Raw genomic sequence first — 23724 nt, 5'->3', positions numbered from 1 at the left:
TCGTCAAATCCATTTAGCATTCATTTTAATTATATTCAAAGTAAAGAAAACAATACAAAAATAATTAAATTATTATTCAAGTAAAAACCTATATGCATATAGTTATATATATATGTGTGTGTGTGTGTGTAACCAACCACCTTTCCTAGAGTTTCTAGGAATACGTACTAAGTTTATAGGTATGTATGTACAGCAGCTGGCAAGAATAAGCCTTCAAAAAGAAAGAAAGAAAGAAAGAAAGAAAGAAATAAAAATGCGGAGAGGTTTATATATGAATTCGAACTAGGGTAGATCTATCTATCTGCATACCGCTGTAGGAGACATAGGACTAGCCAACGAAAACGCTTGGTACTTCGCCTAAGCCAGCAATGATTAAGTATTGAGTTAATAAATTGATTGCCCGGCGCAACTCAACTCACGGGCAAAATACATCCCAAAATGGACGAGCTCCAAACTAACCCGCGTGCTCGACAATTTCGTTGCAGAGAACACCGTCCTTGATGTAAGTCTTGATCTGTTCGGGAACAGGGCACTCCTTGGTGTCTTCGTCGGTTCCTTCCTTGGGGAGCAGCATGATGTTGACGGCGGTGCACTTGCTCGAGAAGACCTCGGTGCCCAGACTTTGCTGGCCGAGGTAGATGGTTGCGCCATCGACCTGGTCGAGCAGCAGAGTAGGGACCATGCCGTCGATCTGCAGGGCGAACTTGGTACACTTGACGACGTCGAGACTGCTGACAAGGGAGTCTACGATGATGGAAAGGCCGCTACAGTTGTCGATGGCAATTGCATTAGCCTTGCTGGAGACCTTGATGATGGTCTTGTTGCACCGCGAGATGAGGATGGATTGGTTCTGTTTCGCGGGGATCTCGACAATCCCTCCTGGGTTTTCAAAGTTCTCGACGAGCCACTTGGTGCCCTCGAGGTCCTTACGGGGGGGCTTGCGCACGCGCATGTTCTCTGGCTTGGGCTTTTTGCTTGGTGCGGGAGACTTGGACCGCGTGCTTGGGCTCCCGGGGACGATGGAGCTGGCGCGCAGGTTGGGGTTCTTGTGTGTCATCTCGGACTTGTCGACCTTGCGGAGGCCCGAGGTAACGGCGTCCCCTTGGTTCAGCTGGGCAAACACAGCGGACATGTCCGAGGATGAGCTTTCTTGCTCAGGGATCATTGGGGGGGGAGGAGGTGGTGGTGGTGGTGGTGGCGGAGGAGGAGCACCGCCAGGTACATTCAGAGTTGGCACTGGGGGTAGAGGTGGAGCAGCAACTGCACCGGGAGTGCCAGAGCTACTTTTAACCTGTCGCAGGGCCTCCTGTGCATCGATCCCGTCTTTATCATTCCAGGTCAGACCCTTGGGGTAATGCTTCCGGAGATATGCGGCAAGCGACTTGAAGATCTGATAGTATGCTTGGATATACTGGAGATGCGTACGATCCCTGTATACTTGTTAGTATCCAGCTTGCAGCCCGGGGTTTGCCGGTCGAGCATACTTCTCCTTGTATTCCTTCAACACCTTATTGCCGTAGTATTGAATGCCTCCAACGACGTCGCTGACGAAATCGGCGGGAGTGGGCTCAAAAAACCAGCCGAGGGTAACGATGCCTTCAGCGACCGCGCTGAGGTGGTTGAAGAGAGGAGAATCCCTGTTGGATTCGCGGATATTGTTGATAGAATCGGACGCATTATGAAGTTCAGTCATAAGCTCGGGGGGCTGCATGTCCGGTTTCTTCGCCTTTGTGGAAACGTAAAGGTAGGTGCGCTCGGCCTTGAAAGCTTGGAGAACAGCTTGAGACTATGGCAAATATGAGCAAGACACTAAATTGGAGCCTTGTATTCACGGTGGGATACCTGTTCTTCAACGAGACCTCCAATCTTCTTTCCCAAGTCCACGAAATTTCCAACATCCTCGTTGATCAATGTGTCGAAGTCCGCAATCTGGGTTGGAAGGGGAGGAGCTGCAGGAGCTGCGGGAGCTGTGGCGGGCGCCGGTGTAGGTCGCTCAGGAGACTGTGGCTCCAGCGTAGCTGGGCTATCTAGGCCCTTGTGCACATTATGGTCATCGACGGACATGGCCATATCCTCCAGGCGGGAGGTCGCGGCTTCCAGCCTGTTTAGATACACACGTCATTAGTCCACCAGTGAACCCATGTCAGGAGAAGGATAGTTTAAAGGGAATGCCAGTCCATGGCTGCATGGACTTGGGGTATAGAAAGAAATCATAACGAATGAATAGGGAAATTTACCGCTTGATAAGGGTGGTTAAATTATGCATATGGCTGCCAGTTGCCATCTTGCCGGTCGTCAGAAGCAAGGAGGGCCCCTCGTGAAAACAATGGGCCAAGAGGAAACGAAAATGGCAGTGCGCAGAGGGCACCAGGCACACTGATCGCAAGATAGACAGAGACAATAAACAGCAGTGTCCAAACAAGAAACTAGGACAAGCTGGAGATATCCAAAAGGTCAAAGCAGTTGCAACGGTGTCGGGATCCTTAAGGCTGCGATGCTCCTTAAACGCCGGTGCCTGAGGCCGAGTGCTCCAGAAGGTGGGTCTTACCGTACGATACGCCACAATATATGGCAATTTGCCGATTTCCCGTGGCATTCTGTGTATCTTGTGGTAATACCATGAATGTTCCATGCATTCTTCTCCAACTCAGATAAGAATCCCCAGAGACCCCGCCAGTTGAAAGCTGGGGCCTGCAGTCTTTTTAGGTCCATTGTTGCGTAATTCGCTTCGGAATGGCACATTCAAGTGGCTCCCTTGGAGGAAGGGGAAATCTCAATGTTGAGTTTTGCACTCTAGGCATGTTCATTCTTGGTATGCGTCAATCAGCCCACAGAGAGGTATAGAGCTTTGCTTATTTACAGAGCTAACGGAGCGCACAGATGATATTGATTTCGAAGGAACCCAGCCGAGTGTGAAGAATGTGCTTGGTGGTGCTGCATCGTTTGCGGTCGTTGGAGCACGTCTCGTCGCTGGACGAGAATATTCACAGTCCGTGAGCTGGATTGTCGATGTTGGCTCGGACTTTCCGCCCGAAATCATTGAAGTGCTGAAAGCATGGAATACAGACACTATGTTTCGTGAAGACTTTGGTAGGCTGACTACGAGGGCGTGGAATGGCTACGGGCCCAACGAGAAACGAGGTTCGTACATATCTCTTACTCACTGGCGGGTGGAGTCGTAACAAATTGTAGACTTTCGATATCTAACTCCAAAGTTACGATTGGAGCCATATATGCTTTCTGAGTCTCAGATCTTCTCCAAGACAATCCACATGGTCTGCTCCTCATCCCGATGTGCATCCATTGTGCAGGATATTCTGCGCCGCCAGGAAGTATTTAAAAAGGAAGGAAAGGGTCCCTCGTCTAGGTCCAAGCATAGAACTATCTTCGTTTGGGAGCCAGTGCCCGATATGTGTTCTCCTGAGGAGCAGGAGAAGTTCTTTGCTGCGTGCAAGATGGTGGATGTTGTGAGCCCTAATGACTTGGAGTTGGGAATGATGTTTGGGCAACCGCCCTGGGTTGAAGGGGAAAGGCATGGCAAGGAAATAGTGGACAAAATTCTTTCCTCGGGAATTGGGCCCGAGGGAAATGGGCATTTAGTTATCAGGGCAGGGAAGGATGGTAGCTACACATTCTCTAGAAACGAGAGGATCTGGATGCCCGCTTACCACCAACCAAGCGGCTCGGGCCATTCCCCGGTCGTTGATCCAACAGGTGCAGGCAACTCTTTCTTGGGGGCGCTGACTCAAGGTATGGTCAGCGAGGGAAGAGATCCGGCCAAGGTCATCAATTCAGTGCTTGCGGGATCGACAGGTTGGCAGAAGGCAATGGCAGATTGGGAGCCTTACCAGAACGTCCTAGTCGCTCTGATCTTTGCCACTGTCGCTGCAAGTTTCGTCGTAGAACAAATCGGTGTGCCACGCCTTTCTACATCTACCGATGGCAAGGAACTCTGGAACGGAACTGAATTCACGGAACGAGTCCGTCTGTACACACAGCGATTGTATCGAACACTTGAAGAGTCTCCCCAAAAGCACTACCAGATCAACTGACCGATCGAAAACGCCAATCTATTGTCGTACAGCCCGCAATATTATAGAACAGAAACTTAGCAATGCCATTGCATCCTCCATATACCCTCCGTATATTTCGGTTGTTTTTCTGAACAACCCCACTTTATGAATCCTTCTTCGCAGCTTGCTCTCTCTCATGCTCGATAATTTGCTTGCTCCAGCTACATCGACAAAATCTCTAGTCAGCTCTGAAAATATGGGCTCACTTGGTGAGGCATCACACAGGGATGGACTGACTATCGGCTGGGGAAGAATCGACCGGGCTCTGGCATCTTATCTCGGTGTTCTCGTTCGGCACTGAGGCTCCATGTGGCAGCAACGATTCCAATCATGGCCGCACCGATAATAGCGGTGTTAGCTCTCCAGTTCGCTGGCTGAGCGTACCAGCCTCCCGCGGGAGACCAGACTTCCTTGGGGTATCTGAGAGAAGACTCGTTAGTATCCATCCAATTGATTAGCGTGGTCGGTAGAAATTTTTCATACGGGATCTTTCCGCCTCCACCCATTGTGACTGAGAGGAGATATTTTAATTGTAGGAGATAAAGGCGGGCAATAAACTGGCTGGAGAGATGATGTTCTGATGCGTCGAAGCCGAAAGGGCCGTCGTCCGCGGGTAACACGTGACTCTGTTTCCACACACGGTTTAGCGCCCTTTAAGCCCTTTCCACACGATCGCGAATCCCGTGACTTCCGCCGAAGCTCAACTTTTCTTCGGTGGTCCAAAAGTTTGGATGGAATCGAACGAGAACCCCCTTCCTTGATTCCCACGCCTCGCCTTTTGAAGTCTCGGCTTCTTCCATTCTCCGTATCTCACTTTTTGGCTTACACGTTTTCAAGCCGTACAGTTGCCCAGATGAAGAGGCTGCAGCTCCAAAGATGGAGCAATTCGGTCCTCTCGCGGGCCCGAACTGGTAGCCGACTCCAGCAACAATTCTACTCTAGTCAGCGGTATCAGTCGACTACCTCCTCTCCTTTACAGCCCGAGAACAATCAATTGGCTATTGAAGAGCAGTCATTTGCTTCCCCCATTGCCCAACCCTCCTTTCAAAATCCAAAACACCGTCTTCCTTCGCCGCCGGTCCAGGCCGCACGCGAGTCTGCAAAACTTGCGGCGCTCCATGCACGGCTATACCTTCCTTCACGACTACCTCTTGAGACACTAGCACGATCACTCGTGGATGCTTCGGCAGACCCTGATCCTAGTTTCAATAACGAATCGTTAGCCACACTTGGCCACGACCTGTTGTCCCATTACACCTCCGAACACCTTATTTGCACCTATCCTCGACTCCCCTTGACAGTTATTTTTGCGGCTATGTACGCATATGTTGGACCTAAGACCCTCGCGGCAATGGCAAGGGAGTGGGGTGTAGAACAAGCAGCTTCCCCGGGCGGTGAAGTTGATCCCGGCTACCTTCAGTTTAAAAGGTATGCCCCAGGGGCGGATGTCAATGCAGAGCCCCTTGTTGGTGCTGCGAGGCCCTACGAAGAGCAGAAGACATGGAGGAAATCCATCACTTCTAGTATTGTTTACGACAATGAGTTTGGGGATCCAGCCCTGGAGGGTGTAGCTCCGCACGCTATCCCAGATGTGAAGGACGCAACCCCTGCCACCGCTGAACAGGCCAGCGCGACGTTTGTGCGGGCTGTTATGGGTGCCATCTACCTCCACGCCGGCCGACCTGCGGCCAAGCGCTTCTTTGAACAGCACATTCTGTCGCGACACCTCGACATCTCCGGCCTGTTCAACTTCTCCCAGCCAGCCCGTGATCTCTCCCGACTATGCGCTCGGGAAAACTACGAACCCCCTGTCGCTCGAATTATCAGTGAAACCGGTCGCAAGAGCAGACACCCTGTCTTTGTCGTCGGCATCTATTCCGGTCAGGATAAATTGGGCGAGGGCGCTGGCGCCAGTCTGCTTGAAGCTCGTTCGAGGGCTGCAGTTGCAGCTCTCAAGGGCTGGTACCTTTACAGCCCTCTGGATGTACGCGTACCTAGCTCAATGGAGGAAGAAGGCGCCGCTCCTTGGAAACCAGTCCATGTGGATCTGGGCGAGGTGATTGTGTAAGATGGACCAGGAAGAAAAAGTGTCGGTCACATTTAGAAGGCGGCTCGGTCGTCGACGAGGCAGTTGGCAGCGGGGCGCTATTGCACACTACTATGTTTTAACAATCACAAATTTGGGCCTTGTACAGTATGGGAAATTTATTCTATTCTTCTGGTGTCTTCTGTTTTCCATTTATTTATTTATTTTGCCTTCTCCCTTGTTCCTTTCCTGTTACCCCATCAGGCGAGAGACGGTCCTCGGAATAAAACTATTAACAGAGGTGATACGTTTCTAGATAGATAAGTACATAGATGTGCTGGATAAATGTATAACATATGATCTCAAAGGTGCGCTTTCTTGTACCGCATTACTTGGATAACCTACGAAGTTGAAAGAACGAGCAGATTCATAGGTATCTATCGAGAAGGTAGGTAGGTATGTACATACATCCAAATTACTGGTAAGCCGACTACGAATCAACCGGGTTTACAATCCCCTCTTCCCAGTTCCGTTACCAACCGACTTACCATCTAGATACTTCCCATACTCCTCCCAAAGCTCATCAATCCCCGCCCCGTACAACCCCTTCCAAAAGCCTCCCTTCTTACCACCTCCAACCCCCTGACCATCTTCCTTCCCATCATCCTCATCGTCATCCCTCGGTTTCTCCTCACCCACATACCCAACCCGCGCTAACCGATCATTCAACATCCCCACCGCTCCTTTCCCAATCCACACATCCTCAAGCCAGGCTAAGAAATAGGCCGTGTGCTGATACCCCTGGTCCCACTTTCCCCCCCTCTCTTTCGCAGAGGAGGGGCGGTTCCAATGCGGCGGGTCCAGTCCAGCCTTGAGACGCACAAAATCCGCCACGCCCTCGACGAGACCCCCCGGCGCTTGGGGGATCTCTTTCTCCGCCGCGGTAGAGGGGACGCGTGGAGCCGCATATTGGTAGCAGTGGACGAGTTCGTGGGTGATCACGCCAACTAGTTCGGCTAGAGGATCGGATTTGCTACGGCAGTGCTTATCAATGTAGGAGAGGGAGATGTGGATTTCTTTATGGTCATTGTCGAGCTCGGTGCCTGTTGTGTAGGCGACGCCGCCGATATCCCGGAGCAGGACTGTCACGGAGCGGGTTGGGGGGAACCATGGAGTGAATGTTGGAGGAGGGTTTGGAGTGTGTTTGGTGTTGGTGTTGGTGTTGTTGTTTGGGCTGGGGAGAAGGGGGGGAGGGGTGTAGAGGTTCTGGATGATGGCCTCCAAGGCGGTTTCGAGGGTAGATGCGAGGTCGGGAATCAGGGTTAGGAAGTATTGGGAGGCAGGATGGCGGAGGTCGTGGATCTGGAGGCGGAACTTGGGTTTGGGGAGGTTGGAGGACGCTCCGCGATCTGGTTCTTGATCTGGGGCTGTCATTGCTGTTAACTAGGTAGGACCTTAGTTATGTAAGACTTGTCTATGCGGAAGGAAGATTAAAAGTTGGTGGCGTGGAGGAAATGCATGAGATGAGGGGCTGGTTTGACGTCTGCATGGCTGGGGAGCTAGTGAGGTGCCTTCTTAGGCTACTTACTCTATCCTCACGACGGTCCGCTCCACCACGTCACAATGAGAGGCATCAATAAGCCTCTTGGGTTATTCAGCCAGCCTTCAAAAGGGCGAAGAAATTTAAACATGTCTACGCCGAGTCATTGGATTTCCCGAGCCCTTTCTCAACCTCACGAACCAAGCAACGACCTGTTCGGGTATACTTCCGGCCGCTGGTTATACAATGAACAGATTCAATTGAGGAAACGATATACTGAGTTCAACATTCAAGCTCTTGAGTGCTCTGCCTCTCGATTACTCGGCACTCGATGTATTCAGATAACCAAGCTACCGGAAGGGCTCTATAACAAAGTGTTTTCTTTAAAAATGGAGGATGGCAGGGAAATCTTAGCAAGAATCCCGAATCCAAACGCTGGCCATCCCAATTAGCCATTCTGCCTCATATTCTGCCGTCAGCAGAGATTTCCCAACCTGCTTAATGCACCATGACCTCCATTTCGATAATATATTTGTTGATGCGGCAGATCCTACGGCAATATCCAGTATCATTGATTGGCAGGCAGTGTACGCTGCTCCGCTCTTCTTGCAGGCTAGGTTCCCTTCGATATTTGAATGTGATGATCCTTACCCTTGGGGTGCGGTCCAACCTCAACTTCCTAACAATTTTCAGAGTCTTTCATTGGAAGAAAGAGAGACTGCCAAAGAAGCGCTTGCCAGACTTAGATTAAAAAAGTTCTACGAGCTGGCCTCGAGGAAATTCAACCCTCTTCTCGTTAGGGCCATGGATGCTATGATGGATGATAATGATCCTACTGCTTATATATTTCATTCACGAAAGAAGAAATTACAAAAGGACGACAGCAGGCACAAGAATGGGCAGATGCATACAACGAGTTTGAAAGCCTGCGAGTACAACTTGCAGGTAAAGATGGTTGGGTTTCGCACGACGATTATGAGGAAGCCATGCACAGATTTGAAACTCACAAAGCCGATCTAGAAACCCTTCAAAAGCGATTAGAAAGGTTTAGAACTGCGAGGGGACGGCTCTTAAATACTTCGAGCTCACGATGAGGGCGACCATATCTAAAACAGTAAAACTAACCAGATGCGGGGAATCCACAGGTCCAGGTCGCTTTAACAGACCAATATTAATGCATTTGAATTGACCCCTCTGAATGATACATCTTGCCGCTGCCATAGCAATATAGAGCACTACTAATATTTAGTTTAATAACGGGTTTTACTGTAGTTATACTAGTGCGGATGATAGTAATCAGGCTAGTAATCATGCCCAAAAGCGGACCAACCGTGGATCTGCTCTTTTTGTATTTTGTTGCGGCCCTGCGGGTAAACAAACCCAAGGGGAAAAAAAAAAAAAAAAACTCAGGGTCAATAATAATATAACGTTCCTTCCTCTTGCTTCCATTCATTATCACAGATTCCCTTCCCTAGGCAAATTTTCTCAAATTCATCTTAATTTAATTGTGGTCGTCCCTGAAATTGCGATTTGCCTAGAGCCGACAGGAGCGCTTATCGCCGCGTTTATTTCGCTTATCGGCATCCCCTCTCCTGCAGCGTCACGTCCCAAGTTGTCCTTTGTCCCTCACTCAGTGACTCTCGACTTCCTCACCATCTCCAGCTTCGTCGCCACTCTGATTCGCACCATCATCGCTTCCTAACGTATCTCCTGTCACCGTATAAACAATCATCGTCGTTGCGCCATATCCGTTACCTTCGCACCTTCCGTACCACTTCCTTCCCCCCCCCCCCCAATTCGAGCTCCTTCTCGATCAACTCAACTTGCGATTTTGACCTGCGATTGCCGCAACAGGACTCAGGTATGGCTTCCTTCCTCGTCGCCGTGTTTCCTGTTGTTTATACCCCCCGTTTCCTTTGCCCTCGTCCTCTTCGTTTCTCCTCTACAATTCTCTCGTCCCATCTCGTTCCTATACCAATTCTCTATATCTGCTTTACGGCGCTTTTTGCTGTGCTCCAAGCAATTTCGGCTTATACCGTTGCTGTGCTCTCAATTCCCCCAATTCTCGATCCTGTTTCGTTGGTCTTTTGCTATTTTGGTTTCTTGTTGCCACTTCTTGTTTTGCTGTGTTTCTGTGCTTTTCGACGGACTACAGCACCTTTGTGTTCTGTCTGCTGCTTCGTGGAGTTCGGCTTTAGCTGCTACTCTTATTTATCTCTGAGCCCTGTAAAACAAGGAGAGAAAAAAAACATAAAAAACATAAAACACTACAAAAAATTTTTGTCGAGCTTACCAGTTGTACATTGGTTTTTTGGTTTTGTTACTGCCTTTTTTTGGAGTACTCGTTGGTTTATTCTGCTTGTCTTTTGGTCATTCACATTTTATACTTGCGTTCCATTGAATGAGTTGTGCTGATCTCTCGCAATGGACTCCAACAGTGCCCAAGGTTCTGTTTCTCTGGCACAGATTGCCATTTTCCTCCTTCTCATATCTTCCGTGAACCCTTTCCAGCTTTTCTACTACTTCTCTAAATTCTGCTTCATCTATGTTCTGGTCATTGTGACCCAGTCTGAGGCCAAATATTTTGCGGCAAGGATGGAGTCAAAAGCCGCCGAGGTACTGGCGGTGTTGAAGAACAACAACCTGTCTATTGACGCAAAAGTGACCCACTTACTGGGCCTGAAATCTGATATTAAGCAAAAGAATGTTCCCGAGGGAGCTGTCCTGCTGATCTTCGAATGTTTGCGGCAGTCAATAGCGTCACAGCATTTCTCTCTTCTTGCCGCGGGTTTCTCGACCCTTGCTCATTTCTTGAAGAGGCTGTTTATTCAAGAGCAACATAGCTTAGTGTCTACTCAAGCCCGTGATATATATCCCATCCTTCTCGAGCGTTTGGGGGACCATAAGGAGCGCGTTAGGGCTCAGGCTGCCCAAGCATTCACTGACCTATGGCCTGCCGCAAATGCGGAAGTCGAACATTACGTACTCGAAGTCGCACTCGTGGGTAAAAACCCCAAAGCCAAGGAAATGAGCATGATTTGGCTCTCAAGCGTAAATTCCACTTTCTCTTTTTTATTTACATTATTCTAACCACTGTCAATTATAGATGACCAAAAGCCATGGACTGCTTTTCCGGTCGTATGTTCCGAGTCTTGTTGCCTGCCTTGAAGACGCAGATAGCGCAGTGCGAGACACGGCGAAATTGACAGTTGTGGAACTGTTCCAGTATGTTTTTATCGACTGACCTTGCAGTTTTCAATCCTAACAGTACCTAGGAATGCACCTCCGCGGGCCAAGTCTGATCTAAAACGACAATTGGCCACGCATAACGTGAGAAAATCGATTGCAAACGCGATTTTGACTAGTATCGGTTTGGGAATCAGCGATACAGATCTTTCTCGCTCTCGTGCTGACAGTCAACCCCCTCGCCCCCCTTCTCGCGGCGATGCGCTTCACCAGCGGCCTATTTCCCGTGTTGAAGGCCACCCTGCTCGTCCTCCTTCTCGGGGTGATGCCTTGCACCAGCGGCCCGTTTCCTTCATTGAGTCTCAACCTGCTCGACCTCCCTCCCGTGGCGATGCCTTGCGCCAGCGACCAATGTCTGTCATTGGCAGCCAGCCAGCCCGCCCTCCATCTAGAGGCGAAGCCCTGCATCAGCACCTAGCTGAAGAGCTCAGAGAAGGTGAGCCTGTGTTCTTAGTATAGTGTGTTTCTATAATTCACGTTCTAATAATGCCCAGATCCAGCTATCGTATTGCATAGTGAGAGCGCAAAAGTGGGCCCGGGCTCCTCAAGGAGTGAGCAAGACAGGGCATTTGGCTCTGCACCTGTCTCCGCTGGACATTCCGATGCGTCTACTTCGCGACCGAGTTCCCAGGATGGCGATAGGGTCGAACCGCTTGTCGTCGCCTCATCCCGCGATATCGAAGACTTGGTACGTGACATGCTTCCCGTCTTCGAGGGAAGAGAGTCGGAGGAAAATTGGATGCATCGTGAAAAGAGCGTCATTACTCTCCGGAGGCTCACCCACGGAAACGCTCCCCACACTTTTTCTCAAACGTACCTTGCTGCCGTCAAAACCCTCCTTGATGGCATCTTTAAGGTTGTAAACTCTCTCAGAACCACTTTAGCCACAAACGGCTGTCTCATGGTTCAAGATCTTGCTCGTACATGCGGCCCGAAGGCCGACCCCATGGTTGAAATTATCATGCAGAACTTGGTCAAGCTGTGTGCGGGTATGAAGAAAATCACTGCACAGAATGGTAATGTCACTCTTGATGTAGTGCTTGAGAATGTGACATATACCCCGCGCCTTTTACATCATGTTTCCAGTGCCTCAATGGACAAGAACGTCCAGCTGCGTCTTTATGCTGCAGGATGGCTCAAAACATTGATGAACAAACAAGCGCGACACAAGAGCTCAATTGAGCATGGAGGCGGCCTGGACATTCTCGAAAAATGTATTAAAAAAGGCCTCTCCGACGCTAATCCTGGCGTCAGAGAAGTAATTCGCTCTACCTTTTGGGTTTTCTTCCGTATTTGGCCTGAAAGAGCCAACGAGTGAGTCTCAGTCCTTTAAACATCTGTTCTATAGATGAACATTCACTAACAGAACATAGTATCCTTTCCAACCTTGACAATAAGTCACGATCCTTGTTGGAGAAAGACCCATCCAATCCCAATGTAGATCACTCTAGCCTGAGGGATTCTGCGTCTAAGCGAGGACTTGCCAGTAGCACTTCTGCCATCTCAAGTCGCTCAGCTCTTAAAGAAGCTATTGCGGCGCAGAAGAGGGCTCGTCTTGCTCCAGCTAGGAGCTTACCTCCTCGACCCGGATCGGCTCAATCCGCCTTGTCTGAAACAATCTCATCTGATCACCATACAAAGCCCTCTGCGGTGAGAACTGTTCCCACGGGCGCCCATTCATCTCTATCATCCGCCCCCATGCGCCCTGCGACGAAACCACGCCGCCCTGAAATAACGCGCCCTGCAACTGCAGACCCATATGCTTCTCGCAAGGCTGCGGCGAGCGACCTGCATTCGAAAGCGTCCAGCAGAATGGACAGCTCTCCAAAGGTTTCTCGATCCAAACCATCCACACCTTTATCGAAATCAGCTAGCTCCACTCGCCTCAGACAGAAAACCGAGCCCCCCCACACAGCCAGTACTACCAAGAGCAAGCCAAAACGGCTTGACATTTCTAAGTCGACGAGGTCGAAAGACCATTCTGTGACTGCAGGTCACCACCAAAGGAATGATTCTCACGATAGTACAGCCTCTCAGCCTTTCGACCCAACCCATCCACCAATCACTCTGAGTAGCCCCGATCACCCGGCTTTCCAGGCTTCTATTCGTTTAGAAAGCCCTCCCGCGTTTGTGATCCACCCCGAGGATCACGGTTCGGGAGATCATGCTTCTGGCAACTCCAACATCTTGACCTCGGATCATCCGACGATATCTCTCGAAGATTACACCCCGAGCGAGCCACCACATCATTCTCCGGCAGAGTTCGTAGAACCTGTCGATATTTCTAGACCTACGCCCGGCATGACAAGTAAGCAGCCTGAACCTGTGCGTATTTACGAGGATCCCATTGTACCTGCTGTGGAACAAGGGGACCACTACGCACATAATTCTTCTATCGAATCTCACGGCATAGAAATGCCACACGAAACCGTTGAAGGACGCCCGGAGAAACCTTCTACTTCACCTCTGCAGGTAGCCGAACAGGAATACCACCCCATTGAACCCCTCCCAGAACAGGAAAGGACTGCTAGTGCCAGCCCTGCTAATATTCAAACAACTCCACAACCCTCAGACCTGGAACCACAAGCTCCAGCGGCAGGTCCTTCAACAATGATCAACTCCGCAAACATCATGGATATATTTGGTCCGTATGGGACCTTGCCCAAATCCCGTTCAAAGAACAATGAAAACAGTACACCGAACCCTAGAAAAATTACCTTATCTTATGCAACCCGCATTTCAGCGAAACATAACGTTTTGGAGGAACTACATACGAATGAACCAGCACACCGTGATAACACACCAGTTGCGCATGTTGAGCGCTCACGCCAGCCTAGTAACGCTTTGGTTACCGTTGACGAGCCGTCTAACCGCCGTTGGAAGAGACTTGAGTCTCTACACCGACGGAGGAGTATCAGTCCGCGGTCCCAGGACCCTGTCCAGGCGAAGGAGATGCTTGCGAAGGGTATAAAGCGAATTCAGATGAAGAATATGGACATCCTAGGATACCGCAAGTTGCAAGGACTGATTGAATTTCATGATGCTATTTTCACCGATGAGGAGCAGTATGATGCGATGTTGCTGGCCCTGCTTGAGGAGTTGGAGAGCCCACCAGATGACAGAAAACAACCACTTGGCCGTCCCATGGATTTGAAGACGCAAGTTCTTCTGACTGTTCGATACATGTTCACTCATAATAACAAATACTTTGCCGCCTATTACCCCCAGGCGGTGGTGGCTCTCCTCCACGCTCGACAGCATTACGATCCTATGAACCACATTGTCACCGGGCTGGATGAGACAACGGATGACATTATTTCCGAAGCCGAACCAATCGAGATTATTGATGCCGTGATTAACATGATTACAACCATGGAGAAGAATGATCAAGAATACCGCGTAATCGAAAAGGGTATTGGTGTGTTAGCCAAAGCCCTATCTCTTCTGAACGAAAACAAGACTAGCCTTCCCGATTCCACTATGGAGCGCATCGGGACCTATGCCGCTGGTAATCTTATGGCCAGTCACCTCGATCTCAGGCGACAATCTATCGAAGTCTGTGTGCAATTACGTTCCATGGCCACCAGCGATGATCATTTCTGGACGATTCTTGGGCGGCCTGGGGATGGCACCCGGAACCTGTTGACTTATTACAATGCTAAGCTTTCGAAGCAGTAGACGTCGGTCTGCTACAGGGGGGGGGGGGGATAGGATAGGTAGAGCGACTATTCTTTGAAGCTTGATCTCATATTCTTACTGAGGGGCAGGCCAGCGAGACCCGTGTTTTTGAACAGGAGAAGAACAGGGTCATATTGTTAGGTTATTGTTATACACTGTTTGTTATATCTGTACTTTACCGTTTATCATTATACCACTTTGTTGTCTTTTCAGTATGCGAATGGAAGGTCTTATCTATTGTCGTGGGTTTTCCGAAGTATAGCAACCTCGAGGGATTAGTCAGAAATTAGTGAATAACTAGTTAACTATAGTTAGTCTATACGGAATACTTCTGTTTCGTTTCTCTTTTACTCAAGATGGGTCCATCCTAATCTCTCATTTCTCCCGTCTTTGATTACGACTCGTCTTCCCTAGAACGAACGATTCCACAGTGTTGGCCACCAAGCTGGCGAGGGGTCTCCTTCCCGCCCTCGTCGACTCTATCTGAAACGACCCTCTCTCTCCCATCTTTTGAAACACACCAATCTGTCCCTCGCCGGCCTCTTCTCTCCTCCTCCTTTCTCTCTCCTTAAGCATAATTAATTCCCATCATCCCCCATAGTTATTATTACTATCTATTTCTTTCTTTTTTCATATCGGAGCTACTTTCGAGATCCTCTAGACTCATTCCCCTCCACAAACTAATCTCTACGACCCCCCTCCCCCCTGTTTCCGATCGACACCTGTCTCCTGCATGGTACAGTCCAGCCTATCCTTCCCCCCTCACTTTCTCTTGCTTGCCGAGTGTCTGGCCCCCCTGTTTTGGATCTGGTTCTGAAGATACCTACCTACTCTCCATACCGACATCTCTCGCTTTCGCCATCCTCAACTCATCACCACGTCCCCCCTTCTTCTTCTTCTTCTTCTTCTTCTTCATCTTCCCTCCTCTCCCTCTTGGCTCGCCATGTCGCGATTCCATCGACTCCTAATCCTAGCTCATCTTTAATCTCGCTAGGCTCTCTAATCTCATAAACTCCTCTCTCCTTGCTACCGACCGTTTGGTTTGGGAATTAAGCCCATTTTCCAGGCGCGGGCTTCGTGTCCTTTCCGTCCGCGAAACTCATCCTCTGCCGCGTCTATCGATCTCGACCCTATTACACCATTATAATTCTTTCGGACCTTCTTTATTGCTCCAATTGTGGACTTGATATCCGCTGTCGGTTGTGTGGCTGGACCCCGATCCCCCCCTCGCTTTTAACATCAACGAATAAGGGTCTTGGCTACGCCATTGCCTCTGCACACCGGGCTCTGTCCTCGGTGCCTTCAGTCGTTTTTTTCATCTGGAGGTGCTAGAGTGATCTATCCACTGTCGCTTCCATATACTCGTCGTCGAGCGCCCCTTTCAGGTGGAACTCAGCATGGAGTCCCCCGCCCCGTACCCAGAGTCGCCGATGGAGCAGGACGATGTTCCATTCCCTTGCAAGGGTTGTGGTGAGGTATGCATGGAGTGCCCGCTGGGGGGGGAAGGAAAAAAATTATAAGGAACCGCACAAGTACTGACTTGGATAGATCTTGGAAGAGGGCAAGGCTTTTGAGCTAGGTGGGTTCTGCGTGCAGCCTGGTTTATTTTAACACTCCTGCTAACTGTTTTCCCTCCCCTTGTAGCTGGTAACCGATGGCATATCGACTGCTTTTGCTGCAGCTCCTGTGGCACCCTCCTCGACTCCGATGCGCACCTTCTCCTCCTTGGAGATGGATCATTGATCTGTAGCAATTGTACCTACAGCTGCAGTTCGTGTGGGAATAAGATTGAGGACTTGGCTATCCTGACGGGCGAGCAAGCCTTCTGTGCTCAATGCTTTCGTTGTCGCAATTGTAAAAGGAAGATCGAGAATTTACGCTATGCCAGGACGTCCCAGGGAATATTTTGTATGGACTGTCACGAATCCCTGATGCAGCGGCGAAGAAAGAAGAATCGCGGTATTGCCTCGAAGAAGAATGCAAGTCCCGGCATGAAGTTGGACAAGTCTCTGCCCTCTCTGCCTCCCGATGAGGCAGAGATGATGCAGGCTGCAGATGATCCTTCTATAGACTTTGCGGATGTGGCAACAGACCTGGTTTCTCGAAGAGCAGCGCCTGCGCTGGACGTGGGAAGATCTCAAGGAACTCGTCAGGCTGCAGATAATCAAGGTGAGTGTCTCCCAGCGAAGGGATCGCGAATCGCGGGATACTAATTGGACTGCGTTCGTATAGATAATTTGATTCTACCCTCGAGCACTTATCGTAGTAATCGGCAATCGGTCGTTCCTACTGAATCCGATGCAGATGGCGGTGAATTTCTCATCCCTCTTGCGTTTGACCCATCTGAGGAACCACGATCCGCTCGCGATCAGTCGACCAGCCACGCTAAGTCCCCTGTGTCGGGCCAGAAGTCCCCCGAGAGCCTTCCGCCCGAGAGTCAATCCCCTCACATTGCCTACCAAGAGAAAGGCCGGGAGCGCCCAGATCCCGAGTCCACTCGTTGGCGTCAAGAGGACGCTGCCAACGGTGCGTCTGGAAATAGAACTGCAAGGTCAAACTCGGTTCGGAGCTCGAGATCCGACCTGCCTGTGGGTTATAAGGAAACGAGCTCTTGCTCGTCTGCTGCTACTGATAGTACTAAATCGTCAGCCACTGTGGTAAGGGATGGCTTGACAGCTGACTCGCAGAGATCAACGGCTGCGGAGAGTACAGCCACCCTACCCACTCGTCCGTCTCATGAGTTACGTCGACTGCACGAGAATAGCGGATCTCTGGACTCGTCTCCAGCATTCACAGGAGTCCCCGCTCACCCCAAACGAGGCGACTCTCTGGAGAGCAAACATCATCAATTCCCTCGAAAAGAGTTTAGGCAATCTCCTCGCGGCGACTCGATAAGTTCCACTGACCAGTGGAGTGAACGATCTGGGGATACAATGACCAAAAGCACATCTCGAAGTGGAGAGTCTCCCCGGAGTCAGCGCAACGACTCTTACGAACAAACGAAGCCCCGGGCGCGCCCTAATTCTATAAGCACCCCTCAGCATTCAGACATGTATCGATCTATGGATCATCCGGTGTCTTCCTCTCCCTTGCGGTATGGTGGTGGTGGTGGTGGTGACTTTTCGATGGACGAAGATATGGCACGAATTATGGGCTCTGACGATGCTGCCCCTTCACAGTCAAGTGAGTCGTTCTTACGCCGTGTATCCAACTCAGTGCGTCATGGAAGGAGCTTTAGCGATAAAGGCTCTCGGTTGTTAAAGGACCCCAAGTGGCCCAAATCGCCTGTTAACGGATCTTCACCAATGGCCAACATTGCTAATGCCCCAGTCGGTTCTCCAGAACAGGTAGCCGACGAAATCATCTGGCTTCGGAGCGAGTTACGCAAAGAGCGCCAACGAGTATTTGAACGAGACCGGAAGATTGTAGAAATGGAGGCCGTTTTGAAGGCGACTGCTGATGTGAAGCAAGTCAACACAGAACTAAACGAGAAGCGTTCAACTATGGTAGTGTTGGATGCTCAGAAAGAGATTGTCATGCGGGAGCTTTCGGTACTTACTGAACACCTCGAATCTGAAAAGAGGGGTGGCAGCAGCGGTCCTTTGGATCTCAGCAAACTCACCAACAAGGTCTTGAGGGACTTCGTCGAGTCTATTCAGAAGCTAAAGGAGTCCTTCGCCCCACAAATCGAAGAACTTGTCCAAAAACGCAACGAGACAACCGAAGAATTATCCAACCTGACGCGTATGAAGGATAAGAGCTTCCAGGAATTCGAGCAGCTTTCGTCGAAGAATGCGCAGCTGGCGGAATTGAATAACCAACTAGTACATCAAATCCAGGAGCTCTACAAGGCAAATATTACAGATGGAAACCGCGGTCCGAACGGCCTCGGCATTTACTCACATGGAAAGGAGAAGTCTCTGTCCTCTATCGAGGCTTTGAAGGCAGCAAGTAACGACCTGGCAACCTCGATCTCGACAGCTAATATGTCTGAAGAGGCCGAGCCTGCTACAGTGGTCCCTGGTCCTCAGGTTGTTAACATCCGCAAAGGACAGCCTCGCAAGTTCAACTGGAAGAAGGGAGGACAAAACGTGGCGAAGGGTGTTACGAAAGGTCTCAAGGGTGCTTTCATGTCGAGTGAAAACGCTAGTACAACGGAGAGTTCCACTAGTCTCCCACGTTCCCAGACTCAAGACCCTAGTCGACAAGGCTTTGGGTTCTTTGGCAACCAGAGAAATAAGCAAGCTGGAACCAGAATGCCACAGACTGACAGTGTTCCAGCTCTTGCTGATACGGCACCAACAGGTATGTTTTTTCACGCTTTTATCGCGCGCGCCCTTTTGATCCACATGATGACTGACACCCCTCCAGGATTATTCGGAACTGATTTGGAACAACGTATGGAGCATGAGAAAAGTATCATTCCGGCGATTGTTACTCGTTGTATTCAGGAAGTTGAGCTACGAGGTATGATTCAATTTTGCCATGATTAGATTTCCATACACTAACAATGGGCTTTCAATCCAGGCATGGATATGGAGGGAATCTACCGTAAATCAGGCGCAAGCTCAGCGATCCAAACTATTCGCGAAGGCTTTGAACGATCCCCTCAAGATTATGATATTTCGGATCCGGATTTGGATATCCACGCGGTGACCTCCGCGCTGAAGCAGTATTTCCGCAAGCTGCCCATGCCCCTGATTACTTACGACGTTTACGAGAAGATTATTGAAACCGGCGAGATCACTTCGCAGTCTGCGCGAATCGATGCGTTGCAGAAGAGCCTTGGGGAGTTGCCCCGTGCTCACCAAGACGTGCTGGAATTTCTCGTGTTCCACTTGAAGCGTGTGGTTGAACGTGAGAAGGAGAACCTTATGACTAGCCAGAACATTGCTGTTGTCTTTGCGCCCACCATCATGCGGCCGGAGAGTCTCGCACGGGAAATGACGGATGTGCAGAAAAAGAATGAGGTCCTTAAATTCTTAGTGGACAACTGCCAAGAGGTGTTTATGGGCATGCAGAATCAGAACTAATTTTTTCTGGGACCCTATTGAACAGTCCCTGACTTGATCCAGCATAGAGGACGGAGGCCCCAGTTTTCTTTTCATGTGTTACTTTTTCTTTTAAGTTATATCCATTCCTCGCTCGATATCTCTCCCAGGCGGCTCTACCTACACAACTCCTATGGAACTCATGTCACTACAACGATCTGTATATACCCCAAATGGAGTTTGCTGTTGCATCACTCCCCTTCCCCCCCCCCGCTCACCCCCTCTGATGACCAGCACCTCAGTCTCGATACCCTTCATGTATCTTTCCTATACTTGCTACTTGCATGCAGTCTCGTTTCTCCTTTGCTCTACTTGATCCCGCAGGTTCGAAGCTAGTTTCTTATCCGTGGTGTATGCGCATGCTTGCTTGTTTCTCCCCAAAAATTCTAGATGTTTTCTTTTTCTCTTTCTCTATATCCCTTTCTGGGTATGCGGATGTCTGGAATACCCAGCTCTTCGTCTTCGTATCTCCCTTTTTGATCTTGTGTATGCTCTTATTCGTGTTGTTTGAGTAGCTTATCTCTTGCTGTTTGCTACGCAAGAGAGCCCCCAGCGCCCGTGTTACTAGCGAATGGGTGTCTCTGTCTGTGAATGAACAAGCAATGGACTCCGTATTCGAAGAATCTATTAGGAGGGTGTGATGCAATTGTACCTATAGATACTATTTCTTTTTCTTTTTCTTTTTCTTTTTCTTTTTCTTTTTCTTTTTTCCTATTATGCTAATTCATGCTTGTTCTGGTCTAGATGCAACTTTTTAACTCTTTTAGAACGTATCATCTTCAAGCTGTTCCACCCGTCGAATAACACTCGGACTCTGCTCATCCTCGAAATCTTCCGTTGTATCGTTCGCACCAGCCGTGTAGAGGAGTTGCTCCACAATCCGCCTAGAAGCCTCCTTGGCTATTACGAGGTTAGAATGTATTTTACTCCATGCACCACTAGAATCAAAGAGGAAAAGAAAAGGAATGGGAAGAAAAAGGGGACTAACCTGGAGTCTTCATTAGCCGACTCTGCGGAATATGAAACTGCATTGTTTTCGGCGGACTAGGACCCAGCTCGTCCTCGTCTTCATCATCATAGTCACCGAATCCGGCATCATTATCATCATCGTCGTCACTATCCCACTCAGACCGCTTGCCGTATCCACCCTTTGCCGGTGTGAGAACACTAGTTCCTGGCTTGGGGGTAATATGAAGTCGGTTATTCTTACTTGGTCGGCGCTTTCGCCCTGTATTCGGGGTTTGGGGTTTAAGTGGAGACGAAAAGAGTTCGGAGTTGAGCTGCGGCGCTTCGGGTTCGGGGCTGGAGAGAGGAGAGTCCTCGAATGCGTATTTGGGGTTTGTTGTAGTAGTTGATTTGGGTGTGGTGATGGTGAATTTGGATCTGGTGGGGTCGTAGTAGCCTGCTCCTTTTCCTTTTCCAAGGGGGGTGGCTTGCACGCGGTAGGTTTTGTCGTGGAGACGGTGCATGATAGGGCCCTCTTGGTCGAGGGTTTTAGTAGTGGAGACGGGAGGGACGAACGGGGAGGATGACATCAGGTTGTCTGTGTTCCGGTAGGGTTGCTGGTGCCGTTGGTGTCTGGTGGAGGAGGGCTTTCCGGGGGTGGTGGGGAGATAAGAGTCTTCATCTTCGTCTTCATATTTATAGAGGGCAGTGTCGTGGTCGTGGTCGTGGTCTTGGTCGATGTCCTGGTGCATACCTTGGTAAAGTGAGGGATACGCAGTGGATGAGGTCACGGTGGTATCGTCGTGAGATCTTTCCTGGTGTACTACGCGCGGGGTGCTGTGGGACGACAAACTAAGGGAGGTGAGATCCAGATCGTCGGGTCTGCGGTTGAGATCTAGGTGCTCAGAGGACGGAGTTTGGTAGGATTCGGTCTCAGTAAGATGGCTTTGGGAGATGCTGGCGGAATCGTCTTCGGTCGTGATGGTCTGCTCCTCAGCGGTCGTATCCTGTTCAGGGGTCTCCTCATATCCGGATAGGGAGACATTGGCACTGGCTTCGAAGAATTGTTTCCAAAACTACGGCTTAGTTAGAAGGCGTGTTCCGGTGGGGGTAAACGCCAGGGGAACCAACTTTTGCGCCCTCCCAAACATCTCGTGAGCTTTCGGCGTACTGCTCGACAACGGGGAGAATGCTTGTCGTCACAATGCGGTGGGCTCGACTGAAATTGTGGTCGATCTCTGAGCGCGGAAGAGAAGGAATCAGCGGTCTCGTTAAGTTGGGAACTATCGGGGCATGGCTTGTTTACCTTGGAGCGTCAGTGTGATAGACTGCTCGAGTTTCTCTAATTCCTCTGTGAGCGTCAATGGACGCTGAGCCATAGATGACGGACGGGACATTATTGCCAACGAATCACCAGAGACGGGGTGGTGGACGGTATCAAGCTGTAGAATGTGGTCGTCGAGATTGACAAGACAGATGTTGACGTCGCGGGAGGGGGGAAACACGGGATACCTAAAGCGGACCCAAGTTAGGGCAGGCAGATAAGGGTTGATAAGAGTCACGTGGAGGCGCAGTGGGGCTGATTGATGGTCGGATGACATAAGTTTGGCTGCTGCCTTCAACTCCGGAGTATCGCGGACCAGAGAAGGACTCCGACACATCCAAGATCTCCAAGAAGCTGTCAAAGTCAAGATGCCTACGCCGGTCGCGAAGGGTATGTCTCTGGTTTTCCTTCTTGATGTGCTCTAGCATTTCTTTTCTCTTCATTCTGGACTATAGAGCGTCACTCTAGGCGGTGTGCTTATCAGTGATGGTGATGGTGATGTTATTACTCCTTAAGGGGATTTCCAACTGTCATCTATAGAGGAATTTGTATTTCTTGCTTCTTTATAAGCAAGAAGGATGTTTAATATACTGTCGAATATATCTCGAGAGAGATGTTCTGTTCTGACAGGATACAGGAATCATTATTGGCGTGGCGGCACTGGTTGCCGCCGGCATTGCAGTCTACGAGTCCCCCCAGTTCCGACGATGGGTGAACAATTCACGACGGAAGCTTGCTATGGCCTTGCACAACCTTGGCGATGAGATTAGCCCTGGAGAGATGGACTCGCCACTTCGGGATATTTCCATGGTGGAAGAACCCGGCGTGGCGGCTGAGGAGCGAAGACGAATTGCACGGGAGGAGCTCCAGCTACGACGAAGCATACTTGAGGAACGCCAGAAATGGCGGTCAAATGCGTCCATCGGCACCTTTGATACACTTGTAGACGAACACGGTAATCTTCTGGATTCTAGAGACCAACCGGAAACCTCTATGGCGAATTCCACAGCGGTGGACCTAGGCGCCGCCCAAGCCCTCCAGCGAGGGAAGCAATCAGGGTTCTCAGCCTCAGCATCAACCCTAACGAATGAGGATAAACCTATTTATGAGCATGATAGATTGCAGCTTTCTATTCCGGCCCCACAAAGCCGGGCACCGTCTGTTACTGCTGGCGACTTCACGCCTGTCTCTGAGATTTCAAACAACTTATCAGCTTCTGTCATTTCTCAGCCGTCCGGCGATGAACATCGACCCAGGTCCGCATCGTCATCTAGCCACACTGAAGGCGGATTCTCTGAAGTAATCTATGCGCATCCCGAGTCGATAGCTAACGGAAGCATCCAGGAGGCACGGTCCCCCTTTTCAGATCTAGAAGGCTTGAGTTTTGCCCAGGAGCGCCCTGCAACGCCAGCCACGCCATCCACAGCTGATGGTTATAGTCATATCGCCATGGATGCGTCGTCGGATGGTACCCTAAGTGATATGGAGGGCTCTGTGCATGGAATTATGACCCCGGCCAGTTGGTCGGAGGTTGGAAGCGAAGTCAGCAGCGACGAGTACAATCATCATGGATTCTAACAAAATACCAGGACCTTTAGAACTGGAATCTAGTGATAAATCCGTTTTCGGGAGGGAATAATCGCGTGTACTATGATAATATCTGGCGTTGAGGCGTGAGACGCTTGCTTTTGTTTTGCGAAGTAGGTAGTTAGTTCACTCAATACAATTGGCACAAAATCTCCAAATCGTACCTAGGTATGGAATAGAAACGAGCTCTAGATCCTTCCAACAATTAGCCACACATGTTTTAACCAATGAGCAAATGCTAATGTTCTGTTCTG

The 23724-nt window shown here is 50.0% G+C and overlaps 11 protein-coding genes across 11 annotated transcripts; 7 read left to right on the top strand and 4 right to left on the bottom strand.

The window, feature by feature from the left end:
• Positions 1-103: 103 nt before the first annotated feature.
• Positions 104-2499, bottom strand: capA (adenylate cyclase-binding protein). Its single transcript, XM_040896704.1, has 4 exons — positions 2238-2499; positions 1843-2101; positions 1485-1786; positions 104-1430 (listed from the first exon to the last, which is right to left on the bottom strand). The coding sequence occupies exons 1-4, from the start codon at positions 2282-2284 to the stop codon at positions 455-457; spliced, it is 1584 nt and encodes a 527-aa protein (XP_040754155.1). The 5' UTR covers positions 2285-2499; the 3' UTR covers positions 104-454.
• Positions 2500-2640: 141 nt separating this feature from the next.
• P175DRAFT_0555427 (uncharacterized protein) lies at positions 2641-4149 on the top strand. Its single transcript, XM_040900633.1, has 3 exons — positions 2641-2812; positions 2881-3141; positions 3193-4149. The coding sequence occupies exons 1-3, from the start codon at positions 2734-2736 to the stop codon at positions 4050-4052; spliced, it is 1200 nt and encodes a 399-aa protein (XP_040754154.1). The 5' UTR covers positions 2641-2733; the 3' UTR covers positions 4053-4149.
• P175DRAFT_0145029 (uncharacterized protein) lies at positions 4115-4673 on the bottom strand. The gene is made up of 3 exons (XM_040892426.1): positions 4557-4673; positions 4311-4493; positions 4115-4234 (listed from the first exon to the last, which is right to left on the bottom strand). Exons 1-3 carry the CDS (start codon positions 4577-4579, stop codon positions 4177-4179), a joined length of 264 nt encoding a protein of 87 aa, XP_040754153.1. The 5' UTR covers positions 4580-4673; the 3' UTR covers positions 4115-4176.
• Positions 4674-4779: 106 nt separating this feature from the next.
• P175DRAFT_0499305 (mitochondrial 54S ribosomal protein mL44) lies at positions 4780-6469 on the top strand. Its single transcript, XM_040896703.1, has one exon. It carries the CDS (start codon positions 4927-4929, stop codon positions 6139-6141), a length of 1215 nt encoding a protein of 404 aa, XP_040754152.1. The 5' UTR covers positions 4780-4926; the 3' UTR covers positions 6142-6469.
• Positions 6370-7639, bottom strand: P175DRAFT_0499304 (uncharacterized protein). The gene has a single exon (XM_040896702.1). The coding sequence runs from the start codon at positions 7531-7533 to the stop codon at positions 6607-6609; it is 927 nt and encodes a 308-aa protein (XP_040754151.1). The 5' UTR covers positions 7534-7639; the 3' UTR covers positions 6370-6606.
• Positions 7640-7722: 83 nt separating this feature from the next.
• On the top strand, positions 7723-8659 carry P175DRAFT_0555424 (uncharacterized protein; the record flags this gene model as incomplete). The annotated part of the gene is made up of 2 exons (XM_040900632.1): positions 7723-8015; positions 8092-8659. 2 exons carry the CDS (start codon positions 7723-7725, stop codon positions 8657-8659), a joined length of 861 nt encoding a protein of 286 aa, XP_040754150.1.
• A 756-nt stretch (positions 8660-9415) lies between these two features.
• P175DRAFT_0521865 (uncharacterized protein) lies at positions 9416-9983 on the top strand (the record flags this gene model as incomplete). Its single annotated transcript, XM_040899227.1, has 1 exon — positions 9416-9983. A coding segment is annotated over exon 1 (480 nt), but the record flags the coding sequence as incomplete, so codon positions are not given.
• An 80-nt stretch (positions 9984-10063) lies between these two features.
• On the top strand, positions 10064-14563 carry P175DRAFT_0529834 (uncharacterized protein; the record flags this gene model as incomplete). The annotated part of the gene is made up of 5 exons (XM_040899730.1): positions 10064-10690; positions 10746-10864; positions 10915-11321; positions 11380-12199; positions 12259-14563. The coding sequence occupies 5 exons, from the start codon at positions 10064-10066 to the stop codon at positions 14561-14563; spliced, it is 4278 nt and encodes a 1425-aa protein (XP_040754148.1).
• A 1397-nt stretch (positions 14564-15960) lies between these two features.
• P175DRAFT_0507551 (putative Rho GTPase activator Rga) lies at positions 15961-19596 on the top strand (the record flags this gene model as incomplete). Its single annotated transcript, XM_040898278.1, has 7 exons — positions 15961-16038; positions 16112-16142; positions 16208-16732; positions 16796-17220; positions 17251-18868; positions 18935-19030; positions 19091-19596. 7 exons carry the CDS (start codon positions 15961-15963, stop codon positions 19594-19596), a joined length of 3279 nt encoding a protein of 1092 aa, XP_040754147.1.
• A 649-nt stretch (positions 19597-20245) lies between these two features.
• P175DRAFT_0499298 (DASH complex subunit ASK1) lies at positions 20246-22029 on the bottom strand. The gene is made up of 4 exons (XM_040896701.1): positions 21866-22029; positions 21691-21797; positions 20603-21635; positions 20246-20514 (listed from the first exon to the last, which is right to left on the bottom strand). Exons 1-4 carry the CDS (start codon positions 21954-21956, stop codon positions 20378-20380), a joined length of 1368 nt encoding a protein of 455 aa, XP_040754146.1. The 5' UTR covers positions 21957-22029; the 3' UTR covers positions 20246-20377.
• Positions 22030-22235: 206 nt separating this feature from the next.
• P175DRAFT_0499297 (uncharacterized protein) lies at positions 22236-23702 on the top strand. The gene has a single exon (XM_040896700.1). It carries the CDS (start codon positions 22622-22624, stop codon positions 23459-23461), a length of 840 nt encoding a protein of 279 aa, XP_040754145.1. The 5' UTR covers positions 22236-22621; the 3' UTR covers positions 23462-23702.
• Positions 23703-23724: the final 22 nt, after the last annotated feature.

Source organism: Aspergillus ochraceoroseus (assembly GCF_002846915.1).
Source record: "Aspergillus ochraceoroseus IBT 24754 chromosome Unknown P175scaffold_2, whole genome shotgun sequence".
Lineage (NCBI taxonomy): Eukaryota > Fungi > Ascomycota > Eurotiomycetes > Eurotiales > Aspergillaceae > Aspergillus > Aspergillus ochraceoroseus.
This window is presented reverse-complemented; position numbering and strand designations above follow the sequence as displayed.

Coding starts and splice junctions, on each gene's coding strand:
- P175DRAFT_0555427 (XM_040900633.1), top strand. CDS start 2,734: ATGGCACATTCAAGTGGCTCCCTTGGAGGAAGGGGAAATCTCAATGTT. Junction 2,813..2,880: donor TCTAGGCATGTTCATTCTTG/GTATGCGTCAAT, acceptor CGGAGCGCACAG/ATGATATTGATTTCGAAGGA. Junction 3,142..3,192: donor CGGGCCCAACGAGAAACGAG/GTTCGTACATAT, acceptor AACAAATTGTAG/ACTTTCGATATCTAACTCCA.
- P175DRAFT_0499305 (XM_040896703.1), top strand. CDS start 4,927: ATGAAGAGGCTGCAGCTCCAAAGATGGAGCAATTCGGTCCTCTCGCGG.
- P175DRAFT_0499304 (XM_040896702.1), bottom strand. CDS start 7,533: ATGACAGCCCCAGATCAAGAACCAGATCGCGGAGCGTCCTCCAACCTC.
- P175DRAFT_0499298 (XM_040896701.1), bottom strand. CDS start 21,956: ATGTCCCGTCCGTCATCTATGGCTCAGCGTCCATTGACGCTCACAGAG. Junction 21,798..21,865: donor TATCACACTGACGCTCCAAG/GTAAACAAGCCA, acceptor TTCCGCGCTCAG/AGATCGACCACAATTTCAGT. Junction 20,515..20,602: donor TCGGCTAATGAAGACTCCAG/GTTAGTCCCCTT, acceptor ACCTCGTAATAG/CCAAGGAGGCTTCTAGGCGG.
- capA (XM_040896704.1), bottom strand. CDS start 2,284: ATGGCAACTGGCAGCCATATGCATAATTTAACCACCCTTATCAAGCG. Junction 2,102..2,237: donor TTAACCACCCTTATCAAGCG/GTAAATTTCCCT, acceptor GTATCTAAACAG/GCTGGAAGCCGCGACCTCCC. Junction 1,431..1,484: donor TTGAAGGAATACAAGGAGAA/GTATGCTCGACC, acceptor ACAAGTATACAG/GGATCGTACGCATCTCCAGT.
- P175DRAFT_0145029 (XM_040892426.1), bottom strand. CDS start 4,579: ATGGGTGGAGGCGGAAAGATCCC. Junction 4,494..4,556: donor GGTGGAGGCGGAAAGATCCC/GTATGAAAAATT, acceptor GTCTTCTCTCAG/ATACCCCAAGGAAGTCTGGT. Junction 4,235..4,310: donor CGATTCTTCCCCAGCCGATA/GTCAGTCCATCC, acceptor TTGTCGATGTAG/CTGGAGCAAGCAAATTATCG.
- P175DRAFT_0499297 (XM_040896700.1), top strand. CDS start 22,622: ATGGCCTTGCACAACCTTGGCGATGAGATTAGCCCTGGAGAGATGGAC.